The sequence below is a fragment of the Argiope bruennichi genome, chromosome 5 (genome assembly GCF_947563725.1).
Source record: "Argiope bruennichi chromosome 5, qqArgBrue1.1, whole genome shotgun sequence".
NCBI classification, from domain to species: Eukaryota; Metazoa; Arthropoda; class Arachnida; order Araneae; family Araneidae; genus Argiope; species Argiope bruennichi.
Window position 1 is genome coordinate 52,650,647 of NC_079155.1, and position 25,454 is coordinate 52,676,100.

At 29.6% G+C, this 25,454-nt stretch overlaps 1 protein-coding gene across 1 annotated transcript in view; it reads right to left on the reverse strand.

Moving 5' to 3' along the window:
* The window catches only part of LOC129968570 (reversion-inducing cysteine-rich protein with Kazal motifs-like), a 122,018-nt gene that overhangs the window by 24,770 nt on the left and 71,794 nt on the right, over positions 1-25,454 (reverse strand). Inside the window, exons 4-12 of the mRNA XM_056082590.1 lie at positions 21,644-21,680; positions 18,447-18,529; positions 15,803-15,884; positions 12,942-13,136; positions 11,629-11,762; positions 10,315-10,467; positions 7,922-8,018; positions 5,950-6,223; positions 1,426-1,562 (exon numbers count right to left, since the gene is read on the reverse strand). Of these exons, the coding sequence (XP_055938565.1) occupies positions 1,426-1,562; positions 5,950-6,223; positions 7,922-8,018; positions 10,315-10,467; positions 11,629-11,762; positions 12,942-13,136; positions 15,803-15,884; positions 18,447-18,529; positions 21,644-21,680 (1,192 nt within the window). The remainder of the gene's footprint in view (positions 1-1,425; positions 1,563-5,949; positions 6,224-7,921; positions 8,019-10,314; positions 10,468-11,628; positions 11,763-12,941; positions 13,137-15,802; positions 15,885-18,446; positions 18,530-21,643; positions 21,681-25,454) is intronic.

A 25,454-nucleotide genomic window follows, 5' to 3' on the forward strand; every position in this document is an offset into this window, starting at 1 on the left:
TTATTCAGTGAATCGACAAATGATATTTCGGTTATACAAACATATATCGATTGATTGCTTTGACAAAAGATATGTTCCCAAACGTTCGTCACTTAATAGGTCTACCAGCGCAGCACGTAGAAATCAGCTAATTCGAGCTTCTTAAACAAACGAGGAACGACAAGCAAGCAATAACGCAGATCTTTTATGAATTGCAAATTCATATGCTTCAAAATCTCAAGATCAACATGCTGCAAAAATCGAAAGATAACGTTTATAAGCTAACCAATCACACGCGTCAGAATTAGAAAACAAACATCGACATGAGGCAAAAATCGAGTCATCTATTCTTAACAGAAAGTCGAATGGAGAAGATGTGCTCATTCCACGCATTCCCATTATCCCCACCATCATGCCTTTTGAATTCAAACGACTGCAGTTCCCCATTCGACTTGCATTCTCGATGACCATAAACAAGGCTCAAGGTCAATCACTTCAAGTGTGCAGATTGAATCTAGAAAATCTACATTTTTCATATGGCCAGTTGTATGCTGGATGCTCAAGAGTCGGACAGCCAAGAAATTTATTTGTTTTTGCTAAAGACGGAAAAACAAAAAAATATTGCCTATCCTAAAGCACTTGAGTAATAAAGTAAAAAAATAGAATAAATATTATTTGCACTTCTCCTTTATATTTCATTAAATTTCAATGATTGTATTCATTGCCGATAAGAAAATAAATATCATACTTTCTATCATTCCTAATTAAACAAGACAGCTATTTTAAATTTCAAACGATATGTCCAAAATTATTTCTTCTGCGGCAGCAACGCACCGGGTACCAGATAGTTCTCTATAATTTTTTTTTAACCTTATGTCACCTGAGAAGTGTAGTGTATGAAAGAAATATTGTAAACTAACCACCTTGAAGAATCGTTTAATGCTGCAGGTGGTCTAACAAATTAATATTGAACTACTATGATCCATGCGGAATGTGAGTATAGAATGCATTTTGAGGATTCTATATTCTTAGGAGGACACAGGGGACTTAAGAGGTTAATTCATTGAAATACACGTATGAACGATGGCAAAATAAAAATTAAAAAAGAATAGTAATACATGTTTCAATTCCTGCTATTTTTTCGAATAATTGATTACGTCAGTAGCGGATACAACGCCATTTTCTTATTGTTGGAAAAAGAACGAAACTAAAATGGTTTTACACTTGCATAAACTATAGATATGATAAACTATAGATAGAGATATCATAGTCTGATTTGATATATTATTTTTATAATCAAGTTTCAAATATCTGCACATTATTTGCTTCCAAAGTTTTTTCTTTTAAACGAATACCAGTTTAATTTGTTATTTTCGATTAAACATAAATGTTGAAACTGTCTTGATATTTGAGCACTGAGTGTTTTGTTCAATTACAGCAACTCACCTAAGAAAGGAGCCAAGGATATGCAGGGCGATGTTATCCCAGGGGGTGAAAGGACATCGCAGAGAGTGGATGGAGTCTGCCCTTCTAGAAGCCTGCTACGATCAACACAGTTGCTTAAAATCTTGATGCAATCATCTCTGGAAAAAAATAGTTTTTTTAAATCTTGTGATACTTGTTTTTTTCAATACGAGCGCCTATTTTCTAACCAAAACAAAAATACGAGCTTAATTTTCCGAAACTACTCAGAACAAAATACTACATGCACACATAATCATTTTAATGATCGGACTGTACATGGATATTTGTTTAACCTGTTGACGGGCAATTCGCACTGAAATAACAGATTAATCATTAGAGTAAGTAATTTTTAGGTAAAATATTTGTTTCAGGTCACAAATTTCCATTGACCTGATATAATTTGGAATAATATGATGCTTTATATAATATCGTGTTATTCTTTTGTGAAATTATTTGCTTATTTGGAAGATATATTTCCCATTAATTTCTTGTGTCATGTTTATTCTTTGTTTATAATTTTACTTTTTGTATTATTGTTCCCCTTTTCACGTCTCAGACTTAATTTCCTTCTAAAATTAAGAAACGATTTCATTTGCAACATTTTTTAACAAGAGCCTACTTAATACTGCTATGGTTTTTCAGAATTTCTTACACATGGTTTTATAGTTTCGTAGGTAAATAATTCGTTCTAATTGTTAAAGTATCCCTCTCCGAAGTTCGGGTAAAAGCAAGATTTCAACTTCCTTCTGGTTATCGCAGATCTTACTGTTCATGCATAGATCAAGGATTAATGATAAAGAAATAGTATGGCGTTTTAGTCTGTTCAAAGCCCTTCAGAATATCTAAGTAATACTTCAGGTAGAATTCTGATTTAGCTTCAATAAATTGTGATAATTTTTCTCATGAACTGGTGCATATATGTATTAACTTCCACCTAGGGAGTGCAATACTGGTATACCGGTATTTTGAGCCATTTGTACAATTTTGTAATACCGGTATTCAAAAGTTTAAATACCGGTTTTTCGGTATTTACTAGAAATTTTTTAAACTGTCTCCAATATATGTTCAGGAATCGCGAACATAGCAAAATAGTATACATTTTTTGTTTTTATGTCTCCCTAACGGGCGAAATTAATTAGCTAATTAATGGCTTAAATCTAAATTAGCGAAATATGGATTATCCCTGAAAGAAAATATTGTATCCATAACGACTGATGGAACAACAATTATGAAGAAAGTTAGAAAGTTGATTGGTGTAAATCAGCAGTTGTGCTATCTATGCACATGGAATTCAATTAGGAGTAATAGATGTATTATACCAAAAAAATAAAGAACAGAAAAATCCAAATATTGTGGATATAGAAACTTCGGATTCCAACTTAGAAGAGAGTAAGTGTGAGAGTGATATTGACAATGAAGATAATGACAATGTAATTATTGAAGAAGATATTGCTAATGAGGATGAAATATTAACCTATCAAGAATTGCTCCCTATAATTTATAAAGTTCGAAAAATTGTTAACATATTTAAACGTTCCCCTGTAAAAAAGGATATATTACTAAAATATATACTAACTGAAAATAAAACATAATATATGTTAATATTAGATTCTAAAACACGTTGGAACAGTTTACTCCTAATGATGGAACGATTTTTGAAACTGAAATCCAATCCAAAAAGCAATAATCGACTTAAACTTGTAAACTATTTTTTCAGATAGTGAATTCGACTTAATATCCAAAACTATATCAGCTCTACTTCCAATAAAACTGACTATTGATGCATTATGTCTGAGAGATTCTAATTTATTAATAGCTAATGCAACAATTAATTTCATGTTGCAGTCACTGAAAGAACAGCACACATCACTCTCTGAAGAATTATATATTTCATTGAAAAATCGCACAGGAGAAAGGCATACCGAAATAGAAAATGTCTTATGGTATTTACATAATTTTAGTGATTTTAAAAATGAAAATGAAAAATAAGAAAAGAAAATAACCAATTCAAATCTGATTAAGTTTAGAGTAATTTTTCTTAAAATTTCTTACACACAAACCTATCCACATTCAGAAGAATTGGGTTCAATTATCGAAGATTATGATGTCACTACTGTCGATAGTGATAAGGAATTGTCTCTTGAACAAAAATTAGAATTAGCGATAAATAAAAAAAAATTTTAACGAACCAAAATACGATATAGAAATCAGCTATATCCAAAACCATCTGACGAGAAATCGATTTACTTGAACATGAGGGGTTTAGAAGTAAATACTTGGAAAAAGTATATCGCGCATTGCTAACAGTACCACCAACTAGCGTAGATGCCGAAAGAGCGTTTTCTACAGCTGGTAATTTTTACACAAAATTACTTTTCAGGCTTAATGACAGTACAATTGATGCATTATGTTTTTTTAAGATCACATTTCAAAAAGTTGTAATAGTACCCCAGACTGAATAGTGATATTTACACTTTTTTGTGATTTAAATAAATAAGAGGTTTCTTTACTTTTTTGTGATTATATACTGTTATAATTTATAAGTTACAAATTATTTTTTGTGACATTTACACTCTCTAACAAAACTGGCAAATACAACAAAGAGAAACCTGTGTTTTCTTTCTTTTTCTAAAATTTCTAATACCGGTATTAAAACCGGTATCCCGGTATTAAGATTTTAAAAATACCGAATACCGGTATTGAAATTTTGGTCCGGTATTGCAATCCCTACTTCCACCATACTGTAGTAAGCAATTTGTTGTTAATGCGAGCATTACTCTACCAGTTTTTGAATAATGTAGGATACATCACAGCCAAAGCACAGCAATAACACTCTTCCTCCAATAAATATTACTTAACCATAACTTCATCTTCAACTATTAAATATCATCATATCTTTGCTATTACAGCATTGTCGGTCCTGATTAGTTTGAGATGGACGTGAAAGGAAGTTCGAGGAAGTTGTTTAGTTTTTAAAAAGTATTTATGATTAAAAATAATAAGAAAAATATTTAAAATTATTCAAACGAAAACTGAAAAAGGGAGAAGTGCTCCATCAGCGTATGCAATAGCAAAATAGTTGCAAAACTAGTATTTCTCATTACATTTTTTTCCTTGACAGACAGATTCATGGATGGAAAACAGCGATCTTAAAACGAGGAACCAAGATCTTACACACAAAGTAATGAAATTTAACGAAACGAGAAAAATTCATATATAAATGTATATTTTAATGCAGTGTAATATGGTAGCGTGGATTATTCCAAAGAAACAGGGCGATTTTTAAACCGAATTGGTTTATTTCTTTTTTGACACATAGGGATGATCACTACATTACATAACTTTACAAAGACTAACATTTAAACATGAAACATTTTAAATTTTAATAAACTATTCCTTCCTGTGTTCCCTTTTCACGCACACCACATCATTCCGCTCCACGCTTCTTTCTCCACGTTGCCACTCGGCACCAACTAAATTTAGTTTCTGTCGCCATCTCACCAAAGTGTCTAGTCCTTCAGTACTTTACAGCAGATATAAAAACTGCACATTGGTAAAATATATTTTCTAGAATAGTATAACCTGGGGAAACCTAAACCCACTTGGCCAATAAATAGTTATTCATTTCTCTTTATTCTAGTTTTCTATGCTAGAAATTATCAGATGATTTTCTCAGCCTTTTTAACAGATCAACTTTTTTAAATTGGCCACTTTTGGTGATCAGACTGTCCTCATAGGTTTTTAATTATTTTAGACTGCAACGCTATTAATATGGAACGGATTTCTTTAATTCAAATTGTTATTTGATACATCAGAAAAATATAAATTTAATTGAAATAATTTGCTACAGATTATTGTTGTTTCAAATTAAAAAGTATGTATGCTATATGCTTATTATGGGTCTAATGTTCAAAGAAAGTCAATTTTTTTTTCTATCTTAATTTCAACTTCAGTAAAAGCAAGCGACTGGATGATTTGATGAAGGAATTTTAATTTAATCATAACATTAAAAGTATTATTACATTTTGTACATTAAATTTTGAAAGTGTTAAAAATAAAGAAAAACAAATTGTACAGAAATGGATTTGATATAATTAAAAAGGTAATTTTTGAAATTTAAATAATGCAATAGCTTTTTTGCAAGAAAACAGTTTTGGAAGATATGGTCATCAATTTTCATAATTAAGTCATAACAAATAGCTGGTGAAGATTAAATCTATTTTTGAACAATATTAACAATGCCTATTTTGTTTATATATTTACAGAGTGAGCCCTCTCCAGAGTATTTCTAATAACATTTTGCAGCTCGATTAATTAGTGAAGAGTTGCAGTAAGTGAAATCATGAAAATGTTCATTGAAGCAGTCTGAGATGTCCGTATAGCGAGTTATTTACATTTAACTGTTGATATGCAAAGTAATAGTGGATTCTGTGACACATTGTATATATATATATAAAGTGATGACCTGTTATTACCAAACACTGTCGTAAGAAGTAATAATGTTACCTGCATATCATGTTGGCATGAGCCTTTGATTGGCAAGGCTTGATCTGCAAGGCGCATGCAATGGCCTTCCATGTTTCCGGGTAACAGGTGGAAATATCCAAGACAGGAATGTCAACCGTAGGCATGCGTATGATGCCCTGTTGCCACAAATCGACGTCATGCTTGGCGGCTTGGTCGGTACGGCTGTCGCAATTCCTGAACAGCTCGGTGGGGCGGTGGTTGAAGTTAGTGCAGTAGCTCAATCCCTCACAACCCAGCTCACAAGGTTCTTCCACTGTAAAATGCGAGAGACAGTTCTGATTAAAACAATATTTAAATAATAAATGTCAAGGTATATAAAAAGACAAATTTAATTTTACCGCTGGCATGAAAAATGGTATAGGCAAATCTTACGAAACAGAAATGGATTTATAAATGATATTTTTGTGAGATAGGTGGATGAGTGATTGAGTGATATTAAAGACTGTAATTCTTGCAATAAGTTGGACGAATTATGACGATGGGGAAGGGGAAAAAAGAAATAGAGGAAGATATGTCTTAATAAATATTCATTATCATCATTGAGCTTCATTCCAAAAAGAATGTAAAGCAACAACAAAACTAGATATGCTTAGGGGTGAATTGACGATTGTGCACTAGGGCCCAGAAATTGATTATTTTAACTTGATGAATTCAGTTTTTCTCTAAACTTCTAAAATTCATTTCCCTATAACCAAGCATAGTAATTATTCAATATTTCAATTTGACTTTAGTAGTAACACCATGAGGGCCGGGATAGCCTAGTTGGTAGGGCGCTGGATTCGCATCCCTTGGGTTGCGAGTTCGAACCTCGCCGGCCGAAGACACCACGTATATGTGGTGCCTGGAGCACGTACAGATCTGTAATGGCCACAAAGTCCTCTATGTCGAGACAATACCACCGGAGGTACTAGTTCAGAGGTGATCGTTCGTTGCCTCAGGTCTAAATTACGATCTGTGGATGAGTGAGTGAAATGCATGAATGCAGTCCGCCTCGTACAAAGCTCATAGCGTGAGTAATTAAGTCGTACTCTTGGCCCTAGATGGCGATACTAAAACAAGAGACGCTCTCTGAGCTTAAAATATCGCTAACTTCTTCAGCGGGCTTATCTATGAGAAGTGCCATAAGAAACAACAGTAACAACATACAACAAATCTATTAGAGAAATTATGGCTTCAATAGCTAACATTGCTGTAATAATTGACATTGCTATGATAAAATAAGTGTTATATTTTCTTGTTAAACAAATTATTCGTTGTTTCTTTTTTTCGGTAGTGTTTATATAAATTTTTAAATTTACAAATTTAAAATTATTGAATTAAAATATCTTAACTATCAGCAAAGATTAATCAAACTAATTGAAATATATATAATCAAACTAAAAATGAAATATAAAAATAAGCAGCCATAATTATTATTAAATAATATTAAGATAATAATGATTAAAAATGTGGTGTTTTAATCAATAATAATTTTGTTTTAAAAAGTTAATAATAATTAATAATAAAAAATATTGTTTTTAAAAAGACTGAACGGTTGAAATATACAAGTATAACTCCATGTCATTGTCCCTTAATAATACCAAAGTCTAATCTACTCCTGTTCACATTATATTTCCTTATCGCATAAATTGCAAAATCATTTAGTAGGACAGTAGGAGAGCTAATTCTCTTTTTCCAATTTATTGAATGATCTATGCGCTTTTGTTATAATAAAATGTGACGTGTTTTATAGTGTTTTTATTTATCATATTGTCAGTAAGCATAATTAAATTTAATAAGTGATTAAAAAAGGAAGAATAGTGATAATTAATTAAAGTAAAAAATATTTTCATGTCGCTATAGTAACAAAACATTTGAAGATGATTAATATTCAGTTTTCTTTTCAAACCACCACAGTATCGATTTTATGTCCTAGGATAAAAAGGGAAGAGATACGCTAGTCAACATTTACCTTCAGCCAAACAACGCAGCATAGGAGATTCTGCCAGTTGGTATTGACATTGACGATCAAAATCCCCCCAAGTTTCCTCCCATTCGTTGCTGTACGTCTGTAAATTGGAAGGAAAAACGTGTTAAATAACTTATAATAAAATTAACAGTCTTAATTAATGGTACTAAAGATTTCACTTTCAAACTCTTACGAGATTTCTTATAGCGCTTTGCTTCTATTTGAAAAAAAATTTTCCTATCATAAATCTTAAAAGCGGCCATTTCATAACTAAACAGATTGATATTTGTACCGAATAATACGGAAAATCAGAAAGAAAGATCTTCCCGAAATTTTCTCGCATTCTCTCTAATGTATCATTAATCTTATACAATTAACAAATAACAGTTACCAGCTTGCAGTGATCTTCGACAATTAATCGCTAGGATGATGTTGATACACAAGTATCAGAAAATAAAATGTATCTTTTGATCGCTTTTTTCTGTCTAATTAAAACCAACATTTGACACAGAACTGCAACTGTAATCACAAAATTACGTATTAAATTCCACATATTTAAGTTGTTGATTTATCACATTTACATGCTTGTGAAAATGCAGACCGACAGACGATCGACCTCGATTGATTTGATTTCAGATTGATGTATATTTACATTTTAAAATCTGAGTACCAAATTTTATCCATTTCGTTATTATAGTGCTAACTTTCATACACCACATTTCATCTGTCTAACTTAAATTCATTTTTGAATTATCGTGTTTCCAGATGGACGGAGAAAATATGAAAAATGTGTTTGTCTGAAGCTTGGAGATTCGTCAAAGTCTCAAGTTCGAACTTTTTGACGATTACAATGCCTTCTTTTTGTACACTTCATATATGAGAACGTAAAAAATTTATGTACGTTATGTATTTATGTATGTATTATAAAATAGCAATCGCATACTGACATTAAAATTATTAATTGAAATTGTTACTATGATAAGATTCTTTAAAAATGATTATAATGAACATATACTATTGAGATCTGGTAAGTTATCAGCATAAACATTTTATAAAGAAAAGAAATACATAAATTATATATATCTACGGCGTTTGAGAATATAATGTTTAATTTATATATTAAAAATCCGATAATTTTATTTGAAATTTTACTAAAATATATTCATTATAAAAGATTTTGAGAAAATGTTTACTGATTGCTAGCAAAAGCTTATCTCAATTGTCTGAAATTGCTATTTCACTGATATTTTTTCATATAATTCGACGCAAGGACAATTTTGCTTATTTCATTTCGAAATACAAATTTAAAAGATCGCTCTTAAAATTTAGAAAGCACTTTTGAGATTTTATAATTAATGGCTCTTTGAGAATAATAACCATAATCTTTCAAGGATAAATGTACTTTATAATGTTGATAAATATATATCATATATATTTTAGTTGAATGTAAACGTCCCTTTCTACCAAACTTTATACCGCAATTGTAGTAAAAAGATCATTGTCAACTATTCTATTCTAATTCTATTCTTGTCTCTGTTTCATAAATGTCTGCATAATTGCTTGTAAAATTTGCTCTTTATTTTATCCTGATGGATTATTCAACCATCAGGGAATGTCATTTCATTAGAAGGCATAGAAAATGATGTGAAAATGATGATGTGACACTAATATGTTAATAATTACGAAATTTAAAAAGAGTTGAAATGAAAGAAATATTCTTCATATTACCTTTATAACTTCGATACATTAAATCAGAGAATATGCAAAGAAGACCATATTTTTTTGGACATGTTTATTTGACACAAACAGAAAAATACTCTTGACAGTTGAATGTGCTTAAATAGATAATCGGATTTTGGATGTTTTCTGTTATCTTAACTCGTTTCAAAAGAAATAAAGACATCTCAGATAAGTAAGCATGTTTTTTAATTAATTGCGACTTTGACTTTGAAATAGATTTTTAAAAAATCTGTAATTCAAAACACGAGCAAGACAAGTTATTATGTGCAAAATATTGCAGTTGATAATTAAAACTTGAGGTAGGGATGGCATTCTGACTATTTTGCGTATGGAAAGCTAAATATCAAAAGCAAGCAACTCTGCAAGTAAGCTTAAGAAATATATCTTTACTTACAATAAAGATGAATGTATACACGTGCGTGTGTATTGGCGTTCTACGGGGTAGACGTCTGACCTAGAGCTACCATCCTGAGCTCAGATATACTTTTGAGGGTAGAAAATGTACTTTGGAGCGATTTTTTTTTATGTGAAATTAAAATATATTAAAAAATAAGCGAAATGTCGGCATTGACCCGCTAAATCCTCTTAAAAACATTTCTTTGATTTTTAATAGATTATGTGTCTTTGTGTATGTATTGGTGTAAAATCATTCTGACCTTGATGCATAATCTTTGACACGTCATCGTGGCCGCCCGAAAGCAGCACTGGAGTTTCGCACTGTCCATTCCCAGATTGTCCAGACGGGAGACTGATTTCGGCTCCGGTTTGTTAGAATCGGCATTGGTTAGAAAACACTGCCACAGCTTGTCCTTAAATAACAAAATAAAATGTTTCAATCTCACTTTGTGGAATTTTTCAAATATTTGTTCAGATTTTGAAATGAAACGAATTTTTATTCATATGCGACCTATGATAGTATGATGTATTTCATACTATTATAACGAAGTTAACGAAATACATAGATCACGTAAAATAGAAAACATATTTAAGTAAACTCAAGTAAAATCAAGGCAAAAAAAAAATGAAATAACTACTTTCTATAGCTATAGAAATTTTAACTAAAAGTATATAAAGTGTACTTTTATAAAAATGTAAATAGATAAAGGAAACATTAAAGTTTTTTTGATAACTGTTATATCAAATCCCACAATTTATTAGGAAGAATTTATTAATATTAGAGGTATCATAAAAACTATGGACGATGAGATCATATAATTAAAAGGTATCTTTAAAACTTTTGTTTTCTAATATTTATAAAAATCTACATCGTAATTATTTACACTTTAAATTGAATTGCATTCACTACGATAAAAACAATTTGGCAATACAAATATATTAAGGAAAAAGGAATTATTCTGGTCTAATTCAACTTTTTGAAATGAAAAAAAAAAAAAAAAAAACAAGGTGATGCCCATAGAAAAAAATTATTGTTTTTACTAATTATTTCCCATTATAAAATGAACGCTTTCTATAACTAGTTGTACCTATAAGGTCCTTTTTTCCTTCGTTCAAAATGAAAGCAATTATTTTTCCTTTTGAAGAAGTTTATTTGACAAGATCTGGTGAGAGACTTTATTTAAATAACTAAAGAAAGAGTTGTATATGTCATAAAATATAATTTTTTTCAAATATTTCCTTTTTAAAACTCAAATCATAAAAATGAATGATTTTCGATTTATAGTTCAAAATACTAAATGTAAAGTACAAACTTACAGAATACAAAGTATTCGTAGTATAATTTGATGTAACAAATATAAAGAATCAAATGTATTCAACAAAATATTCGATTTATAATTTCATGGAACAAGTGTAAAGTATCAAATTTATCAAATAAGTATTCGAATCATAATTCTATGATACCAAGTGCATGGCATTACCGTTTCATGTGCTATTTATAGTGAAAAGTGCAATTAATATTCTCTCCCCCCAAAAAATTGATGTTGCAATAAACGATTGCTAGAGATACGTACGTGTGGCATTGGGAAACCGCATCCCCCATCGATAAGATTGTCCACTATCTCCTGGCCGATTGTTTGCGTCCTTAGAATATTCCGGCACGCCAGTCGGCAATCTGCATTGGAGGACCGGTCGCAACAATGCAAATCTGCAAAAAAAAAAAAAAAAAAAAAAGTACATCAGAGCTGAAACTAAGTTGAAACGCTTTTTCAGCATTTCATTAAGCCCTTTCAACCATAAGTCGAATTTCAATTTTACACTTCATGTAGTTCTAATTAAAGTTTATGAAGCCGCTATATTATTTGTAAACTCAGATAATTAGAATTCAAAAAAGAGAAAAAAAATCAAGAATGGTTTTGATAAAATTTTGTAAAATTCTGGGTAACAATTTCCAAAAATGTGTTTTACGGATTCAGGGAATCTGCACAGTGAAGATATTTAGAAATATCTAGTTCGAATTTTTTTTAACAATTATATTTTTTTCTCTTTATTCACTTCGTATGCGAAAAAGCAAAAAAAGTACTTTCTTTGTCCCATAATAATAACTGTAAGGTGAATATTTAACGGAATTTGCAGTTGTCTAGATCTTTAAATAAATAAAAAAATAATTCCTACGAAAAGTTGCATAAAGGTACAATTATGTTAGATGCAAAACAATTTAAGTACAACAGAATGACATCATCAAGAATTTCGGAACTTCTTTCCATAGATAATTGTATGGTGAATCTTACACTCATGCTGATTCTCCGAAAAAACAAACTTTTGTAAATAAATGCAAAGATTGCAAAGAAAAAGAGAAAATAGACATGTCTCTTTACAGAAGAGTCAACAAAAGATCAGCAATTCACGTCAATTATGCTCCAAAATCTACCATTATTTTGAATTTTGAAAAAAAAGAAAAAGCATAAAACGAGTTTTAGACATCATCAAATCATTTCTTATAAAATAGAATAAGAAAGAAAAACTTCGGAGCTAAGGTATATGCTATCTACAATTATAAAATGTAATAAAAAATTATTGAAAAAAATCATTTGAGCATTTAAAGCATAAATTAGGAGCAATATCTCTAATTTATTGTTCAATTTAATCTCGTTTTTTTATAATAAATATTATGTTCTATATTTTCTTTTGATATTATTATTATGAGACAATATGAATTCATCAACTTCGACTATTATTAAAAATAATAAAATAAGCATATTAATATTTACAAGCACTTACGAATTTAATATCACCTATAGAAATGTATGCAACTAAATGTTAAAACAGCGTTGATTGAATCGAAAGCAAGTAATTTTTTTTTTCAGTAAAAAAAGTGTCAACTCACTTCTGGCTGGATTTTCAGCCGGAGTGAGGAGTGTATAGTTCTTTACACACTTCGCAACACTCGGATGATCGTGGGCACACATATTGTTCACGTATGTCCTCAGTTGCACGGACGGCTCGGTGGTGCTAGCGAAGAGCTCTTTGCAGGCACTGGCACACTCAGGCTTGCCAGCTCGACTGCAGCATTGCTGGCCCACTGGAAAACGACATTTTCAATGCATTTCAGATTTTTTTTTTTTAAAAGTTCTGATTGATGGAACAATTATATGTTATTTGGTTTAAAAGAGCTACCTTTTAAGATTAAAAAAAAAAACAGAGATTTTGTAACGGCAAAGAATATAATTAACTTTTGGAATTGGTTTAACTTTCCAACTACGACTTACACGAGGATTGTTGAGGAAGAGTTTCGCCACTTTGAATTGTGGTGAGATAACGAAGGAGACATCAAATATTGCATCTCATGACATACAAAATAAATATTCGGGGTATTCAATGGGTATTTATTAGGGCAACTAGGCAAACAGATCAAATAAATATTTGCCAGTTATTAAAATTATCGTAACAATTAAAATATGCCATGGAATAACAAGAAGTTGCGACGTAGCAATCACATACATGGTACTGTAATCACTGTTTTCCTAAAGCTACACTAAAGCGAAATTACATTTTTCGTTGAACATAAGTTCCAGCTTATGAAGCAAATTTTTAAATTTCTCTTTTCTTACTTGAAAGTGTGTATTTGAAGTAGATAAACAGCAGGAACATTGAAACATGTTTCAGTCGTGACCATTTAAAATAGCAAACATGTGCATCGACTACATACGTAAACAAAAGAAACTCCGTTTCAGAGTTTCATCAATAAAGAACTCGTAGAAATTCAGATTTTAGTTATTGTGAGTCAATTATTTTTTAATTTTCTATACTCTTTTTTGAAACAGAAAAAGTAAAAGATATATATCTAGTTAGAATTGCATGTTAAACGCTAATGTTGTACATATTAATAGTTAAATTTCTAATCTTTAAACAGTATTAAGTCTCTTGCTTTGGGCAAAATCGATTTAAATTTTTGATAGCCACTTTGTGCGGCATCGGTTTACCATTAAGAGACCCTAGACGATTGCCAAGGGTCTCTCAAGTGAAACTATTATTTGTTCTGTGGATTTCTGTCCTTCATCTCTATCTCTATTAATAATAAAGACAAATGTTCAAGCGTGTGTGTATGTTGGCGTTTCTACAGACCAGATCGTTTGATATACAGCTATCAAATTTGACAAAGGTTTACTTTAGAGGGTCGAGCGATCTTTTTTGAAATTTTAACTAAATTTTTAATTTGTTAAAATTAGGTTCAATTTTGATGATTTTTCATGATTAATACCGAGGATATTATTGCATAAAAATGAATTTTACGCCGTTTAAAAATTAAAATTAAAAAACTTCTTTTAAATGATATCAACTTAACAGCGCGAATTTTCTTGGTCTTTGGCAATTTTTTAAGAATATTTTTTTTTGCCTAATTTTCAGCAATGTATTACACAATATCCTCAAATTCAAAACATTTTCCCCGTTTCTTCTACTGTTGAAAGCTAAAGAAGAAGGATTTTGTTTAATATTCAAAACGAATAAGGAAGTGATAATAACAAAATTTAGAAGTCAGATAATGTTGACTAAAATTTTTAATAGTGCTCTGATGTCACAGGGCTAGTCTCCATTAGAAGAGTTCATAAATACAAAAAGCAGTGAGTGAGGCTATTAAAATACACATGTCTAATGTCAGACAGACAATTGGAAGGGGGGGGATCACGGACATAGAGATTATGTCTAAACGATTTATCTCACAATGTGAACAATATTTCTAGAGAATAATAAATATTGAGTTGCAACACTTACTTAATTATAACTGCCAATGTTAATTAATCATTGATGCAAATAATGAAAATTAACGAATATTACTAACTTTCCCCCTTTTTAACATAGTTAAAATGATTCGTTAATAAAAAAGAATCAATATTTATTTGATATCAGATTTGTTTTTATTTTGCTAATTCATGCTTGTCTGTGCATTAGAATATATAAAATTACCAATTTTATATTACATTATGAATGCAGTACTGGATACCTCTTTGAAAACCAGCTTTAGACTTCGTCTGTGACATTCAAATATCTTTTTCTTTTATTTTTCCTGTAATTTTGTTTCTTTCTGTGTCTGCTATTTATCTTAATTTTTTAAAATTGTAATATAAAATGAAAAAATAAATGTTGGTGAAATGGATTATCAACTTAACTCAAAGTTTTTAACAGTTCAAAATTTTTTTAAAATGTCTATATTCTATTACGTTTTTGCTGCGCGATCTGATTTTCGAAAATACTTTGTTGAGTTTTCCCTGTTTATAGGACGATCAGTGATTAGTCTTTGTGTTGCTTGGGTGTTGGATGTAACTGTTAACTTTCTGGAGAATTGCTTCTCAATCTTTTGTCTTGCAGAAGCAGTAACCACTACAACTCTACAAACCACTCGTAAATCTGGATGCTTTGTCAAGTCATTTATTACGGCTAAACCATCTGAATAATTAAAATAATTAAGGCCAACTAAATCTAATTAAAAATCAAGGCTGAAATTCTTAACATTAAACATCATACATAAAAAACTTCTAGAGAAATTTATTTAGAGAACCAGATAACTACGACATCAAATGACATTCGATTTTGGTTATTAATAGTATCATCATCGACTTAAAATTTAACCAGAAAGCTCTTCACTAAGCCTATAATGGGTGATAATAAGGAAGTGATAATTAAATACCATGACTGATACTCGAACCATTCAATTAGAACACGCACTTCATGAGTAATGATTATAATTACCTTCTTGGCGCTCGAGGCAAGAGTAGAAAGTAATTTCGTTGCTCGGGCGGCAGGCGGATATGAGCTCGTCCCGGTCCTTAGCCTATGAAAAGAATAAATGAATTTAATTAAAATAGATGTGCAGAAGATAAATAAAATTTCTTTATTCAGATGGACTTTCACCAAGGAAAGAAATCAATTTTTTTCAAATAACTTGCTGATAATTTTGTTGTAATGCTAATGGCATCTTGTGCTGCAGAAATATTTGAAAGTTTTACTGTTCTTGTGGATAGATTACAGTACTACTTTCTACTATAGTACTACTCTGAGCAGCACTATCTCCTCCTTGATTCTCCTGTAAGCGTACATAATACAGGGCGTTTGTGTTTAGAATCGTCATACAGTTAAAAAAAAATTAAATACACATTTTTCAGATCTTTCCATAAATTAATTGTATTCAAAAAGTGAAACCAATTTAAAACTTTCGATGTTTAGATCATATACTGAAGGTCATTTATCTGTTACCTTTTCAAATCTTGTACAAACCAATAGAAAAATGAACGGAAAGTCGATTCGTTCACGGATTAGGCCCACATTTTGATGTAGATTTACAATTCTGATAGAAAATAATGTGCTCAATTTCATCCACATAGCTCATTGCGTTTATAAATTATTACATTCACATAAATATGGACCGGCTACAACTGTAAATAGCTCCCAGAATATTGTTTTTTAATCCTCATTAACGCAAAAGCTACTAACTAAATTGCATAAGTCTAGCATAAGATTTTGTGTTATCCTATTCATAGGTATATAGAAAAACTATTTTATAGATTTATCAAAATCTCTGTGATGAATTGATTATTATGATTAACTTTTATACTAAAAATGTACAAGGGAAAATAAAGTATCTAACTGGTACAAAGCTCAAAGTCTTACATTCGATATAACAAATTTCCTTCATTTTAATAGCGTTAAATGAGCAGATTTTATTGTTTTCCTGTGAGTTATGAATGATTCTGCAGGAATGTTGGCGTAAAAAGAAACTAAAAAAAAAAAATTATATACCAAACTGAAGAAAAATTATCTTTGTCTGAATGATTTATAACAAATGAAATAAAGGATAAAAATTAAATAATAATAAGCAGGAAGAATTTCAGTAGCGAGAATATTAAAGTAATATCGTAATAAAAAATAAAGGGGAAAGCCCGAAGGTGTAAGTTGGCTCCTTATTCCTAAAATATAAGGCAAAAAAATAAAGTTCACCTCCTTATACTATTTCTTTCTCTACTTTCATAAGAAAAGTGGATGAAGGAAGGTGGAAAGGAAGGCAAGTAATGAGAGCTAGGTTTAAAAAAGTAATTAAAAATTAAGGTTTGAAAATCGCCCCTAATTTCCCTACCTCCCAATGTGAGATCTTAACTATTAAGCAATTGTTAATAGAAAACTTTTAATATAAAATTTATTTGCTATATTGAGGTGATTATTTACCCAATATGAAAATCTTTCTGTCTTCAATAGTAACAAAGTTGTGGGGAAATAGTTATTTCAATTGCAAACTAAAGTGATATGCACATCACAGGAATTCAGAAGAGATCCTGAGAAAGCGTTCAGATATTGTATAAATCCGAGAAAGGGATTTTGGCGAAACATAGATGAGCAAGCATTTGGTTTAGATGTTTGAATTTTACCTGATACGAAAGTTTGATGGATAGTTAAAGTTACAGAAATTAGATGTGAAAAGATGGAAAAACTAGAAGTCGTCGCTAGTCAGAAAGAAAAGTACCTTATACGTTATAAGCAGACTTTACGGCTATTTGTTAGAATGTTTAGCTTACATTTTTTGGATTACAAGTTTTTTTCTTATATATTTAACAATCTTTAGAAGATAAGCAATTGATATTCATCCTCGTTGATACAATAAATATTTATTACAATATACTTTTAAGTTTTGTTGTTCTCAATTTGATGAAATATGGTGGGTTCATTATAGACTCTTGGCTTTGAGACTTGATTCTTCGGATGATTTATCATGTGTAAATGTAGTATACTTGCATTTAACTTATACAAATAAGGAATCTGTTCCTCTTTCCAGCTTGTTGGCAGGAATTTTTTCTTTACAAAATACCTATTATGAATAGACTTTAGAGTATTGGCATATATTAAAACTTATAAAATTATTCTGAATTATTTTTAGTACGATATCCTGATGCAATTCAGACCCCACTGTGGCTATACAAAACATGTAACTATGTAATTTTACTGATGATTTTCTCAACATGCCTCATTTACTATTTACAAGAAAATTTCTTAAACTTTTAAAACTAGCGATCCCATTCTATATGGAAAGATCTTTTTAAGACCTCATTTTCATTTCAAAAATCTTGCCAAGATAAAATTGATATTCTACATTTGTAAAGTAATGATTTCTGGAATAAATCTCACTTTATGTTGCTAATTTCATACATCATCGATCACCAAAAATGAAGAAAACTGTTCCTAAGGGAAGAAAAGTGGCAACCCTTTCGCTTCGAATGTTTTCAACCTTAACGAATTACACCGATTCTTCTTCTTCTGGGATTGTCGTATGCAAAGTTATTCACACAGAAATATGATTGATTATGGGATGAAGAATGCAAATAATTCTGTTCAGTATGTTCATTACCTGGAGGCAGACCATGATACAGGCTTGAGACTGCGGTAATGTACAACAGGGACGACCGAAGAAGCCTTGTCCTTTATCAATTTCTGCAAAAGAAACAAAGAAAAATTAAAAGAATTCTAGTTCGAAGAGATTAAAATTTCCCGTGCATCTAAACTCATCTGCCTTCATGGCTCATTAGACGACGAAAGCACAATGGATACAGATGCAGCCTAGAAAAGAATTATGAGGATTCCATTTCTAGATGAAGGGTAATATTTTTTCTCATTCGCAATCATTTCAAGAGCATATTTTAATGCCTTAATTATTCTAGAAGATTTTCTTTTACACACAGTGCTTTGAACGCTTTATCTTTAATTTTGCTAAGAGAGAATTGCTTATCAGAAGCTAATTGATCAGCCAATAGCTCTCACACTTTTTCGATTCTCGCCGCACTTATAGAAATCAAATTTTAGAAAGGCGTCCAATATAAAATTCTAATAAATATTTTTTTTTTCAAAATAACAGTAAGTTGTTTTTGTACGATTTAGTTAAAAATAAATAAAACACATTTTAGCTTGCATAAAAATTTAACAAATATGCTAATCTAATGGATATTAACCGGTATCCATTTATTTTCGGAATTTTCTTAATTTATAAATCTTGCTGCCAAGTGCACAATCCAAGTTAAGTGCACAATTCAAGACTTTTTCCACCAAAGAAAAAGTTTTCTTTAATTTTTTTTTATATTAAAGAAATTGCGATTTTTTTCTAAAATTTTAAATATATTGCTTTTAAGATGAAAAGGGCGACTGAAATGAAATAAAAATAGTGATCTCTATAAACTTCCTTGTTCAAATACTTTCCCCTATAATTCATTTTTTGAAACTTTGCATCATTTGTTTCCACATGTTTTGAAATGCATTCAGTGGCGATTTTAGGCGTTTTGAGTTCTTGGCAATGAACATTATGAGCCCATTATTTTAAATAAACACATTTAAATGTATTTTAAGTTTTATGTCGGCAAGTTCGCGAAAGTATTAATGTTTTTATTTATTGATTATACTTCGTTACTATGCAGTAGCATTCATGTTTATGAAAAAAAAAAATTCATTGTTTATAAATACTGTAATAACAAAGCAAACATAATGAAACAAATGGGGACATACCAATTATATTTTAGGAAGTGTAAATATTATCCTAATATTTTACGAAATCCTAAAACTCGTGTTTTATAAATTTATTTATTGTTTATTACGATAATAAGATTTTAAAAATCTATTTGTCAGTCATCTTATAGGAAATCCGGTACTGAATGCATGTCAGCAAAACGTGGCAAGATTACAACCACTTGATTTTCTCTAGAGTTCCGAGTAGGGGTATAATATCACTCAAACATCCGGTATTTTTATAATTTCAAATTAAAAAAAGTGCTTCTTGGAAACCAATTAAATGGTAGTTCCGCCGGAATGTGGCGAGAAACATGCTTCGAGATTTTAGTAAAATTCTGTACAAGTAACCGTTGAGTATGTATGGAACTAACCGATATAGTAATGAAACAAGAAATGCATTATACACAGTAATTAATACCATGAAAAAAAAATGGGAGAACAATTTTCCGTTCTAATGCGCATGTACTAAGAAAGCTTTTAGTTCGAAAAGTAGGATGGGTAAAAAAATAAGTTTTTGAGCTGTGAATCTTTTAGGAAAAGGAAAAAAAAATTATATCATTTATTATTTGGAAAAAGACCTCGTTTGATCGATGGCAAGAGGAAATCCTATTCCTACGCGTTTGTTTGTACAGCTGAAACGTGATCTGCATAAACAGATACATCATTAAACAAGCTCGCACAGTATAATTAAAAAGCAAACAATAAAAGATTATTTAACTCGTTTTTTCTTTTCTAGGAAAGACAGTAGCGGAAGTTGAGATCATTTTTTAACTTCTCCCAGCTGACAAGAAGAATCTGAGTAACGACTGAGTAACAAACAACATTTAGACGCTGTCAGCTAAGCTTATAAAAAATAATTAAAAAAATTCTCTGGAATAAGAAATAACTACTCAATCTCACTTACGAAGGAGTGGTTCATGTAAGTTCAAATCGGATTTCTAACTTTGGACAGTATAAATTTATTACAATAATTACTTATTAACCATAAAAGCATAAATTCACTGTTCGTAGAAGAAACTTATCATAGCATATTTTTGTTTAGGTAAATAAATGCCAATTATTTTGTCAGTCAAAACGTTAAAATGAAATTTTTCCCGATATAAATAAAAAATTATTCTGGTAATTTTTTTTACTCTAACTTTAAATAAGAATTTATAAATATTCGATTATAATTTTAAAATATAAATCAGAAGGTATATTAGCTTATCAATGGCTTAATCGATTTCTTCCTTTATTGAAAAAAATGAAATTGTATTGAAATTTTCTAAAATCATTTAAGCATTTTTATAAATGTAGATAATTGCATGCATCCATAATTTTGATTTTAAAAGCAAGCTTTTGGAAGAAAAATATAAAAATCCATATAAAAATTATAAAAGCAAATAAGTATGATCGTACAAAAATAGAAGTGATATCTTTCCAACTCAATTCAAAATTTCCAATTTTTTAAATGCATTTATTAATAAAAACAGTGTAGTAACAAACGAATTAAATAACTGTTTTTAAGAGACTGAAGTAAACAAGCTGTTATTAGTATTATTATCAGTATTACTACAAGTTTAGTTTAATACAGACAACCATTCTATTAGCAAACAATGTTTTATATTTATCTTAGAAATTTAATTTTATTTATCTTATGAATATATTTGTATTCACAATTTTGGCAGCATTTTCATAAATAAATGCTATGATATAAAATAAATGTAGCTAAATTGCAAATTTAAATGTAAATTTTATTTTATTTTTCTTATAAAGTTTTATTCAAAATTTTGGCAGCATTTTCGTACAATATTTTTTTAAAAACAATTCAACGCAAGAATTTTTTTTATTTGAAAAAAATCCCAGAAAAACTCATAAGAATAATGGTTTGGAAAATTGTCCATCAAAGCAGTTTTAAATTTCCATTTTTTAGATATTATATATATATACATATATTCTTCAGTATCATCAAAGACTACAAATCTTCAGTACACAATGAATTATTTATTTTATAAATGCTTAAGAAAAACATAAGACGCATATAAAAATAGTAGCAAAAATAAAACTCACCAGACAATGTTTCATTCATGCATGACCAAAAAGGAACCTATTTCAGAAGAAAGAAAAAAAGAATCATGACAACACTGAGAATATATATAAACACACACACACACACACACACACACACACACACACACACACACACACACACACACACACACACACACACACACACACACATACACATTTCACTGTAATGAAGTTTAAACGTATTCTAGTAGTACACACAAAATGCTCTATTCTGCTTAAATTTTGTTTTCACTGAGTATTTTTACATCTGCCTTTTTTTTTAATTATTATTATTTAAAGAAAATCAGAAAAAAAATCTGCCAGAATAATAAATAGTACGTAAAAATGTTCATTAAAGCATTTTTAAGCATTGTGAGATGCAAGATTATGCCTATCATGCAAATGTAAGTTGACTATTAAATAAGCAATAAAATATTTCTCCATCTCTAATTTTAAAAAAAATCTTAATCATGTCAAAATAATTTGACGAAAATAATATTTTTGATGTCTAGAATGTCTAGAATAAATACTATTCGACAAGTAAAATAAATTAATTAAATATAATTAGCAACTAATTTTTTTTTTCATTTTGAAATGGCTACACTATTATGCAGCTCTTCAATAAAAACAACACACTTCTTTATAAGTAACCTAATATATGCAATATAATTATTCACAACTATATAAAATGATTTTTTTAAATGTAATGAGAAGTAAAATTTTCCCATAATAAAATGATACTGTAACACTATGAAAATAATGCATAAATATGCAATTAAGTGAAATAAATATTCGCACTGATTTCTCTAGAAATGAAAAAGGAGAATGTGTACATATATTGATGTGCTACAGGACAGAACATTTGATCTAGGATATTAAATTAGTCCATATATACTTTTTGGGGATGATTATAAGGTCTCAGAGTTTTTTTTAAAACTCGAACTAAAATTTCAAGTAATTATAAGTAAAATTTAGCTTAATTTAAAATAAAGTATTACAAACAAAAATAATTTTTATATTAATTTTAAAATTGAATATATATATATTCAATAATACTACTTTAGTTGCAGTACATTTTTTATGTTTAATTTTAATTAATTTTTTTAAATTATTGTAATGAAATTCAAATCGTTTACATGGTTGATAACAGAATCTCATCTCATCTTTTTACTTCCAATGTTTATAAACAAAACAGAATGATAAGGCTATTGAATTGTTTTATTTTTAAAGCATGCTTATAATAAAAAAATTATATATATATTTTTCTTTTTGTTATTATCATGATCGTAGTTGTGACAGAAAATGAAGAAGATGTACAGTACGATGGACGGAAGGGTGTAAAGTTTCTAAATACATGTCAATCAAAACTTGTAGCTAAAAAATTCTTTGCCGAGCAAGCCATTAAGATCAAGTTACGTATAAGAAAAACTTAATTGAAATTTTTAACAGCCACTAACTCCGCCAAACCAGCTGGGCACTACAGGCGGTTAATGTAAAATAAAATTTTCAGAATCCTATTAATCAAAAAGTTTGTTGCATTTTTTTTTCGGTGTAATCAGATATGCTCACATGTAATGGACCAAGTGCGACACCCTAGTGAAAGTAAAATTCCACTGTAGTATTTGTTACTTGCATTACTAAGTTACTGCATAGCATAAAGAAAGTGCAATTAAATGTTAGTTAGCATGCGCAGTTGTTTTGTGAAATGTAAAGAATTTCTTTTCAGCGAAGTCAGATATAATCACGTGATGTACGTCAAGTGTTTTGCACTAGTTTAATTTAAAATTCCTTTGCATATTATGTATTTATTACTTGGTATATTATATTACTGAGCAGCGGCAGGGAACATACAATTAGATGCTAGATGGCATGCGCAATTGCGTTTGTTAATTGACATTGAAGTCACTATTTGCACTTTTTAAATAACAAAGAAAAGGCTCATTCGATATTAAAGGCTCATTCTCTTTTTTAGAACATAATATATACTCAAAAATATTGTTTGTAAATGCAGAGATATCTTGAAGAATTGTTCACGTTTTTGTTTGAAGTCTTCCGAAACTTTTAAAAAGATATTAGTTTAATATTTTTATGATGAAATTTAGCAGGAGGTCATCAACTGGAGGTTGTCACAGGTTTTATGCTTTTAAAACTGAAAAATTACCGGATTTTTGCTAATTCAGTAATATTTCTTGGGGGGGGGGGGCGGAGAAAGGAGAGTGAGGAGTTGAAAAATGTAGGTTCGTGCGATTTTTTTTAAAGTGAAAATGTTATTTAATCCTCAATTAAAATCAGAGTGCATTTCTTTTCAATAGCAGTCATTAAAAAAATTATTTTACACGTAGGACTAACTTGAATTCATCACAAATATTTTTATTTTATTAGCAAGTGACAGTAAAATTATTGAAAGGTAGTCACTTTATCAAGACCTCGTATAACACAAACGTACTTTGATTTTGCTGAGGTGATTTTATCTTTCGCCAGAAATCGTGTTGTGATCCAGGAAAAATAATTTGACATTTTTAAAGTGAACTTAATAAATAAATATTTTTTTATTTAGAACATAATTATACACAGTAATTTTTTTATTTTGGACTTGACTGTTAAATGATCATTTTTTTTTTATTTTGAACTTAATTAATAATTTTTTTTTTATTTTAAACAATTATTAAGTTAAAACCTAAATAATTACTTACTTAACATTTTCTTACTAAAACCTTACTCCTAATACTTTTAAGACAAAAGATGTTATTAGTAAATAAACTATCAATTAATGATTAAATTATTTTTAAATATTCAAAAATGGGTCGTGGCATACTTAACGTAATCATATAATCCGTAATTATCCACCATTTCATATGCTTATAAAATCTATAAAACAGTGTATTGATTGGATTTTGAAGCGTTAGGAAATAAACGTTCATAGATGGCGCTAGAAAACTAACGCGAGTGTAATTAAAAGAGTGATATAATTCGAATGTTTGCTCTTGGAGAAGGAGTTACTGAGCAGAGTAACTCGAACGAGTCTGCAATAAATTTGTTAAGTTTTCTATTTGCCTATTTTTTCAAAGCACTCACGAACCAGCCACGACAAACGGATTTATGCTTAAATGGTCCCTTTTCGATTCAAATTTAGCCAATTCCAATTCATTGTATATCAGATCATTTACAGCCTTAAAAACAGAATATTGTAATTTTTTTTTCGTAACAACGTTAGACAAAATACCTAAAGTCATATTAATAATAAGTACCTTAGAAAAGCAGAATTAAAGCTTTTTGTGTGATTTTGAAGGCGAAATCTAAAACTCGAAGTGTTTCTTTTGAATTTAAATTTCGATTACATATTTAAATCTATTTATTACTTCTCTTCGTTTTAAAATCATTTAAGTTGATAATCTTCTAATTAGTTCCGAAACCTTTTAGTTAACGTTTAAAGAGCTACCTCCAGTTATTACATTTTTACTTTCTTCTATATAAAGAAACATTACAATGTTAGAAAAACGATTCTTTATTTTCAGACATCACTAAATCTAAAAAATACATTTCAAGGTCAGGGCTATCTATCAGTCTGCTTATTAGGACTTCTTATCTGGTAACTTAAAAATGTTAATGATAAATCAATTAAAATTTAATATGTGATCTTTATTCCGAGACAGTAGATCTGTAAAGAATCTAGGATGAAAACCGTCAAGTGAAAATGTGTCTGCCTTTCTGTCTCCATGTGAACACGATGTTTGAAACACGCAATGAAATAGATGAAATTTTTAAACAGTTTTATCGATAGAATTTTAAATCTTGATGAAATCTGACAACA